General features: G+C 53.7%; 1 protein-coding gene across 3 annotated transcripts in view; it reads left to right on the forward strand.

Moving 5' to 3' along the window:
• The window catches only part of ALS2CL (ALS2 C-terminal like), a 29,788-nt gene extending 21,503 nt beyond the window's left edge, over nucleotides 1–8,285 (forward strand). For all 3 annotated transcript variants that reach the window (XM_030845401.3, XM_060307666.2, XM_060307667.2), the window contains one exon: nucleotides 178–8,285. In XM_030845401.3, coding sequence (XP_030701261.2) covers nucleotides 178–237 — 60 coding nt within the window. In that variant the 3' untranslated portion in view covers nucleotides 238–8,285. The remainder of the gene's footprint in view (nucleotides 1–177) is intronic.
• Nucleotides 8,286–9,217: the final 932 nt, after the last annotated feature.

The following is a 9,217-nucleotide window of genomic DNA, read 5'->3' on the forward strand; positions in this document are numbered from 1 at the left end:
GAGCACAATAGGAGAGGGAAGGAGCCATTTCCTTGCAGACTGTGGCTGAGGGCTGAGTTGGAGACACAGTGGTCCAGGCCCGGGAGGTGGGTGCACCCCAGTGTCAGGCCCTAGAGCCTGTGCATGTGGCTGAAGCGGGCAGGCCAGCTGGCTTCAGCCTCACCTCTCTCCCGCCAGTCCTGTTACGAGCACATCCAGAAGGAGGACATGAGGCTGCATCGCTTGCCCAGCCGCTAGAACTCCAGGGAGCCGTGGTAGCTCAACTTCTCCTGGACAAACTGCAGAGCTGAGAGGGGCTGCCGTGGAATTCCCGTGGAGTGAGCGTGGCCCACTCTGGCCCTTGTGGCCCACAGGACAGAAGGCAGGATGAGCCCTGGAGGTGGCTCTTGGGGGAGATGAGCATTTAATTTCTCGCAGGGAGATGCTGCTGCTGTCCTGACTGGGAGGAGGGTGAGGGTGATGGGTGTGGCCCCAGAGCTGGTGGTTTCCCCTCCCCCTGCCACTCTCTAGGCCAGCCTTGGATGACCTTCTTGACCAGCAGCAGCTCATGGACTGGGGGCAAGGAGCTCCTGGCCTCTCCTTGCCTCATCCTTGCCTCCAAGTTATTGAGCCTCTCTGGGCCTCAGTGTTGCCATCTGTAAAATGGTGGACTACATGGTCTGTAAAGGGCCTTCCATCCATCTTGCTGACTTCTGGCGTCCTTCCGTAAGTCTGACTTTGGTCTGTTGGGCTGTAACTGAAGTTCTTATGTCTCGGGTGGTGTCATTCCATTTCTCCTCTCCTGGTCAGAGGCGCCAAGCTGCTAGTGACAGCTCCGTTTATTGGGCTTTTTTCCCATGAGTTGTCTCCTGTGGACCTGCCTTCTTCCCGACTGCCCCAGGGCAGAGCTGGCCTCTCAGGGCTGCAAGGCAGGAACAGCTCCACCTCCGCCCTGACCTGCTGGATGGCCTCTGGCAAGGCCCTTCCCCTTGCTGGGTATGCAATTGAGAGCGTGGGCTTGGGGGTCTCTGAACTACAGTCCGCATATCATGGCCATGCTGGAGCAGGCTGGGGGCAGGGGAGGAAACACCTTTCTTGCCTCACTGCCAGCAGGTGCCAAGGGAATTACACACCTATGACCTCTGTGGGCCTGCGTGCAGGAGGGACAACGGAGGCACGAGGTTGGCCTATGCCCTGACCGATAAGCACCTCTGGCTCAGGACCCCAACAGGAGTTGGGGAGGGAGGCATTGGGAGCTCCTTTGCCTTTGGGAGGGGAGGACTTTATTTAAATAGTGGTTCTAATGTGGAACCAAAAAACACAGAACTGGGTCTTGGGGCAGCTCCATCCCTGCCGGGCCTCAGTTTCTCCTCCCCACATGGAGGAGTTTGGGGCAGGTGGCCTGCAGGGGCTCCCCCTGCCCTAACAGGAGATGTGTGACGGTAGGCAGGGTGACTGTGTTCTGAAGTGGTCCAAGGGCAAAGCATGGGGAGAGGGTGGATTTATGCAGGGGCGTAGCCCTGGAGGACAAGCTGGGCCTAGCTGCCAGGCCCATGCCTTGGACTGTAAGAAAATTGGGTCATACATCTTGGCTCTGGGTGTGCCTTCCATAAAAAAAACCCTGAGGGAGGCTCCAAGAAAGCCTGGGCCCAAGGCCGAATCCCCAAGGATTTAGCAGGGGGCAATCCAAGGACCTTCAGAGATACTGTGGGGCATTGAGTGGAGAGGCTCAGCTGCCTCCATGCACTGCCGCCTCCAGAGGAAGGGGCGGGGGTGAGCTTTCCCTGGCTGTTCCGCCAAATGTGGCAGCTTGAATGGAGAAAGGTCCTGGGCTCTGGTTTTGCCAGACACTCCTGTGGTGTCCCCGCAGAGTCCCTGGAAGAGGGTTGAACTGAGGAAGGGTAAGGATATCCAGGCTGCCGTGGGCATGCACCTCACCCAGGACTATGGCAGCTCTCCAACAGTTGTCAGGTAGTTCTTGTCCCTTAACAAGTGACAACAGCCTTGCCCAAGGGCAGCCCTGAGTTGGTGCGATGCCGCAGCCTCACTCCAGAGAGCACCGCACACTCCCTGGCTCCATCAGGATCAGTGCACGCTCACCGCAGTGCAGATTCACCAGGACCTTTCACCCATCCTCTTGCTGGGCCTCCCCAACACCTACTGAACTGGGGCCCCTGGACAGGGCTTCAGGAGATTCCCGGGGCAGCTCGGGCTGTTGTGTCAGACCCTTTCAGCACAACCATAAAGCCAGCAGGGGCCTTCGAATTAGACAGTGAGCGAATTGACAGCTGAGGTCAGTTCTTCATTTACAGAAGAGATACCTGGAGCCAGGTAACCCCCTGCCGTGTGGGTGCCTGGGGAGGCTGATGGAGATGGCCACCTGTGGGCAGGCGAGTCCCCGCTCCAGTGATGGCCTCCCCTGGCTGCTGCAGGAGCCCCTTCGCTGCAGTGAGAGCACTGATATCCACTCTGTGAGTCTGGTTGGGAACCAGGAACTCTAGCGCCTCGGGTGATCCGGATGATGTCAAAAGCAGCCTCTGCGCTCTGTCTTTCTGGTCCCCATCTCTTCTCCAGGATGAGAATTCTGCTTTCAGCAGTGATCGTGAGGAAGTGGTAAAATTCTTCACAGTCAATCTCAATCAGGACTTCATGATCACCAGGGCCAGAGAGGAGAGAGGCCAGGGGAGATGCTTTTCACTGACGGCGTTCTGACAGGCCACAAAGAGCCACACTGGCCCTGCCCTCAAGGACCTGGACTTGGGGCTGAGAAAGACAGAGACACCTGAGAGTTATTAAATGGCCTCTCAGTGAGCAGATGTGTCCGAGTCACATGGCCCAACCCCCCATTTTTCTCCCCCAATGCAGTCCTGGTCCTGCATGCAGTCGCTCATGCAACCTCTCAACCCCTGCTTCCCCCCGACCCTTTACTTCCCTTCAACAGTCAAACCTATCTGCTGCCACCTCCTGCTCTCCAGCTCCTGCCCCTCCTTGTTCTGTCCCCTAGAAATGTCCTTCTCCAGTTCCACTGGGTCCCAGGCTGCTCCATCCTCGCAGGCCCAGCTCTCATGAAGCCCCGTGTCCCGGGGCAGGAGTCTCCCTGTTCCCCAGCCCTTCTCCAGGGCCCCTTCCCTGGCCTCATCACGTTACTGGTGTGTGACTGGTGGGTGCCTGCTTCCCCCCAGTTCGCCAGGCACACGGCTCACTGTGCATGCTAGGCCGAGAGAATGGGGAGCGGATCCGAGTTCTGACCAAGTAACCCCTGAGGGTGCTGGGAGCTAGTGCACAGTCTGGGCGGCCCTTTGCCCACTGCAGCCCCAGAGATGCTGGAAGGAGTCGGGGTGGGGGGTGAGAGAGCAGTCTGAGCAACGCTATGTAACAGGGAGCAGGGACCTGAGCAGGGACCTGAGTGAGGGCCACATGGCCACACCTGTCGGGGCTCCCAGAGGGATGGCTGCTTACTGTGGGGTCAGCGAATGGCAGGAACTGCCCTCCTGTGGGCACTGGGGAAGGAATAAGTTCAGGGTTAGGGTCAAGGTCAGAGTCAGGGTCAGTGTCAGGTTAGGGTTAGGGGTTAGGATTGAAGTGAGAGTGAGAGTCAAGGTCAGGTTCAGGTCAGCTCAGGGTCCTAGTGCAGGTCAGGGCTTTCCTGGTTGGCTTGGTCAAGAGTTGTGCAGAAGTGAGCTCTGGCTTTTATCTCACCGTGAGCAAGAACCAGGGATGGGGACCAGGCTGCCAAGGCCTTGATCTGTCCATGACCTCGGCCAAGTCCTTCCCCTAACTGGGTCCTCTGCGCTGTGTGTAAGGAAGGTTGCTGCTAGGCACTATTGTTCTGCCATCCAGGAAGGAGGAGGAGACCTGGAGCGGAGGAGCATATGTTCTGCTCCTGGAGAAACACAGGACTAAGCGGCTAGGTCAGAATGGGGACCGAACCTAGACAGCCTCACTCCAGAGCACAAGCTCCACCTGGGGGGTGAGCTGGAGCCCAGGAGTCGGGGCCACCTCCCCTCTCCCCACATGCACAGGAGGTGCTTCGAGATGGGCAAGTCTCTCCCAAAGCCACCTCTGCATGTGCCCCTGGATGAGGCCTGCCCCCTCAGATCCAAGGAGGGCTGGCAAGAGACTGGGAGAGGGGGAGGTGGTCCCGTCAGCAGGACCAGGTGGGGGGGTGACAGATCCAGCAATCAGTTCAGTGTAGAGCACTAGCTATGGTCTGTAGGAAGCACACAAGAGAAGTTTGGTTTTGTTCTTGTTCTGACAGTAAAGGGAGACCACAGGGCACCAGCAGTAATAAGATGACACTAAGGGAGATGATATCAGCATCTAGAAAATTAATCTTATTTTGTCATTTTGGTGGAGGCCATCCTGCCTCCCCAGTCAATAGTCCTCAGTTCAGAGTGTCCCGAGAGCGGGTGTCCAGGACTTGGATCGAAGGCAGTGGTGATGGTCTGGGATGAGGTTGCCAAAGCATTCTGAGATGACAGGCTGGGCCAGGTGTCCTGCAGGTGAGAGCCAAGTCGCTAATGCCCCCCTCCCCAACGTCTCTGACCTTCAGGAGTCCGAGGTGCCCCTTCCCCACCAGTGGAGCAGCTGTCCTTTCTCGGCCGCACGGTCAGTATATGTATGACCTGTCCCTGCAGCACAGGGACTTGACGCTTTGAGAAGTCCTCGCCATTTCCTACTCCGGCTGGATTCATACCTAGGAGATTGCTGTGTGGCATCCCTGAACGTGGTGGCCATGCTGGCAGGACCACCTTAGGAGCTGTCACCTCACACTCATGCTCATTATCAGCGATGTCCACAATTGCCTGATCCAGCAAGCATAGGCATGAGGTAAGGGAAGCCCCAGGCTTGTCATCTCAGAATGTTTTGGCAACCTCGTCCCAGACCATCACTACTGCCTTCAGGAAACCAGGCTACGGGACCTGTGGGGGCAGAGCAGAGCTGAAGGGGGGCACAGGAGGGGAAAAGGGAAGCGGGAGAAGGCTCGTTACGTGAAAGGTCCCATGAGTGCCAGATAGTTGTCTGCTGTTGGCACGCGTGACCATGAGGGTGGCATCACCGTCTGACTGGACATGTTCAGGGAGTTCAAATATGTAGCAGCACATTTAGGAGTTCTCAGATGGTATGGCCTGCGTTTGCTCTGCGAGTGGGAATTGTTGTGTTGTACCCAGAAAGGGTCTCACTGTAGTCAACACCCAGTGGTGCCCCTGGGACAAGGGTAAAGGGTTTCTAGAGTCTATTTGCCAGGACTGGCCAGGTCTAGTGCACTGGACCGTGCACCCCAGAGTTCCCTTTGTCACTTGCCGGTGGAGCTGCCAGTCAGGCACATTAGCCAGGCTTCCTTGGCCTCAGGTGCTGGCATTGCCATGCCCTTTGTGAGGATGTATCCAGGTGGCTGTGGTCTTTACCTGTGTGATGCAGAATTGGTCAGCATGTCGGTTCCAATGATGTTCGTTGCCAAAGCATCCTTTTCCATGGGTCATGGACAGAGTGCATGGGTCCTGTGCAGTCTGCTGCCACAGTGTTTGTCCCTAAGGGGCTGGGATTCGATCCCGGTTGTTCGGTTGTCAGGTGCTACACTGATGTCCATTGGCTACTGGCTGCAAGTTGGTGAAAATGTAACAAGATGTGTTCAGTGGGTGTCTTCCAGGACAAGCACCTGTCTGCATCTCTGTCCACGGGCAGAGTTTTTTCCTTTCTACATGCTTTGGCTTTTTCCTGTGGCTGCCCAGCCACAGTGGACCGTTTAATATAACTGGGCTGACTGTGCGTCGGGCCCAGGCATCCTCTGGTACCTTGGTGTACTGAAGACCCCACGTCTGAGGTTCACCCATTCATGCAGGTGAGAGAGTCCATTGATGGCTGGTTTACTTCTTTCTTGGATGTACCAGTTTCATTTAATAACAGGTGCTTGCTGGGCAGGGCCCACTTTATCCCATAACACATGTGCCAGGGAGGAGCAACACAAGGGGAGCTGGTCTCTCATCGTCCACCTATGCCCAGTTAGAAGCCAAGTGAATTGGCCCTCACATGGGGTATGCTGAGCCGTGACTGTCAGGCAACTGCCACTCAAAACACCAGGGGTTGCCTTTGCTGCGTGTCAACTTCCTTCTGCCCCAGGCTCCAGGTTGCGTATCTCAGTCCCCCACACTGTCATTGGAAAGGCTCTTTAGGACAATTGGCCTGAGCGGGAGGCAGTCTGTACAGCCTGCTGGTTGCTTTCTTTAAGCACTTCTGCGTCCACAGCTTTTTAGTTGGTGTGTGGTGATCTCCTTCCCCGTCCACCCTTGTCTTCTAAACTTCTTTACTGCTACCACGTGGCTGGGCCGGGGAGCCTGGAGGGCACCTGTTAGGCACCAGTCCCAATGTCATTGTCCTGACTGTGGCCTTTCCCCAATGGCAGCGTCCCTCACAGTAAGGAGAAGCAGTTCTCATCCTAAAACCTCTATTTCCGCAAGGCATTATTCAGCAGGGTCAGCTACCTGGGTGTGTGGAATGTCCACCAAATGAAACAACACAGGTTAGTTTCAAGCACGTGGTAGGGCCAGTGTTGGCTGAAAGGGCACCTTTGTAACCTGAAAAGGACAGCCTAAAGCACTATCCTTGCCTGGAGAGGCGTGGCCAGAGATCTCATCAGGAGCATATAGGGCCACAGCCCCATGGAGTGTGCCTTATTTCCCTGTTAAGACAACCTTCTGACTGGAGTTACAAATCCAGCACACAGTGATAGCTTCTGCCTCAGAAACATAGGTTCCTCCACCTTGTGAGGGACAGCAGTTCTTTTCTTGCTGCCCAAGGGAGGCACCCCCTTCTCAAGAGTTCTGGGTTCCTTCCCTGTAGGGCCCGTCTTCCAAGTTTCTATATTTTCATATCTTTAGCCTCCCCCATTTCTTCCTCTAGCCCTAGGGAGAGGAAGCTGCTTTATATAACTGTTCGAGCATTGTTTTTTTTGCCTTTTTAGTTCTTCAGTTGCTGGGTGTGGTAGGCAGAATAATTGTTCTCCGAAGATGTCCACAGCCTAATCCCTGGAAGCTGAGAATAGGTCACCTTACATGGCAGAGGACCTTGCAATGGGGAGCTGATCCTGGGTTATCTGGGTGGGTTCAATCTAATTATGTGGGTTCTTAGAAGTTGAGGAGGGAGGCAGAAGAGAATCAGAGGGAGATGTAACCACCGAGGAATGGCCCGGGAGATGGCAGTGTTGGAGCACGGGAATGTGAGAGACTCTAGAAACTGGAAAAGGCAAAGAAATGGATTCTCTCCTAGAGCTTCCAGAAAGGAACACAGCCCAGTGAGAGCCGTGTTGGATTTCTAACCTACAGAACTGAAAGAGAATGCATTTGTGTTGTTTGAAGTGACCAAATTTGTGACAATTTGCTCTCGCAGCAATAAAAAACACATAACTGGTTAATGCTTTTATATTAAATTCTCTTTGTTAATATAACTGGTGAGGTTTCATCCTCCCTGCCCTGGGCTAATTCAGAGACTCCCTCCAACTCCCTCACGTCCTGCATGTTCCTGTCACTCCAGATGGTGGGCAGTGTGAGCTCAGGGCAGATCCCATCTCTCCCACCTCTATCTCTCATGCTGGGTGGCTCTGACATGTAGGAAATTCTTCCCTCTGATGAGCCTCTGTGTGTCTCTAATCTTGTGTGTCCTATAACTGGCCCCTGGATGGCACAGACCCCACAGGATTCCCAGGCTCCCAGGAAGCTAAGATTCTGTTCCCTCCTTGCTTGTGACATTTTCAACTTATAAAATACCCTGTCATCATGTAGGGCCTCCCCAGAGTTGGGGCTTTAGGCCCCAAACCCTCTTCAGCCTTTCACTTTAGACCCTTCTGGTCATGTAGACCCAACTCACTCAGGGCAGGTAACAAACCACATGCCCTCCAGTTCTCTCTCATGAAAAGGGATGGTGTAGCTTCCTCCACAGACCACAAAAACAAGCACCGGATAAACTGAATAGTTAAAAGGTAAAAATAAAACTAAATATATTAGAAGAAGAGATAGCAGAATAAGTCCCCAAATTAGTATGTGAAAGACCATTTTAGTTAAGGATGAGCATGAACTCCTGTTGATGCTGCCTAATGGTTTTGGGGACCAAATTAAAATAGTAGACCACCTGGCAGACTGTACCAACTATCAGTGCATAGGCTAGAAAATTCATTCAAGAAGTGGAGGGTGGGGCTTCTCTGGTGGCGCAGTGGTTGAGAGTCCGCCTGCCGATGCGGGGGACACGGGTTCGTTCCCCGATCCGGGAAGATACCACATGCCGCGGAGCGGCTGAGCCCGTGAGCCATGGCCGCTGAGCCTGCGCGTCCGGAGCCTGTGCTCCGCAGCGGGAAAGGCCACAACAGTGAGAGGCCCGCGTACCGGAAAAAAAAAAAAAAAAAAAGAAGTGGAGGGTAAAATGAAGTTCTTATAAATAGATAATAGATTTAATGTTGGTGAGCAGAATATCCAAGATGACCTTGAAGTTTCAGGAACTGCTGACTGAGCATGGCTGTGCCCCTGGTATACTAGAGAACATAGAAAAAAATCTTTGTTAATTGAGAAAGAGAAATTATAAATTTGGCTTTGATTCACTGTCGTTATAAAAATGGTGATTCATCTTCATGTGTCTGTTACTCGTCTATTTGAGAGCCATGAGTTAAATCTTTGGAATGCTTATTGGCTCTAGGACCTGTTTTACTCCTTATCCCTTGCAAGATGGTCTTATCAGGACTCAGCAGAAGACTAATATAGCACTTGGGGGCAAAGATTCAGCCTAGTAGTCCTGCACTGGAGGCCGAGATGGAAAAGATCTCCATGGCCACCATGGTGCTGTGATAGACAGGGAAGGATGTGACCCAGACACTGCAGAACACCAGCATGCTTGAACTTGGCTTCATTGAAGGTGTCAGGTAGATTCCTGGCCCAGAAAGCCACAGCAGTGCTCCCCAGGGTCAAGGATCCCATATATCCCAGGACACAGTAGAAGGCAGTGACAGAGCCCTTAATACAACCAGTGATGTGGGTAGGGTCAGAGTGTGTGTTTATTTCAATGAAAGGAGGAGAGAGTCCCAATCTGGTTCTAGATAGTGACTTGGATCAAGGCACAGATGGGAAGGACAGAGTCAGGTGCTCCTGATATCAACCACTGCCTCATCCTTTTCCCTTTGTTTTGAAAGCCAAAACCACAGAAATGATTTTACCCAAAACAGTAGAAATAGCCACAGTAAACACAAATGCAAATG

The sequence above is a fragment of the Globicephala melas genome, chromosome 11, assembly GCF_963455315.2.
Source record: "Globicephala melas chromosome 11, mGloMel1.2, whole genome shotgun sequence".
Taxonomy (NCBI): Eukaryota; Metazoa; Chordata; class Mammalia; order Artiodactyla; family Delphinidae; genus Globicephala; species Globicephala melas.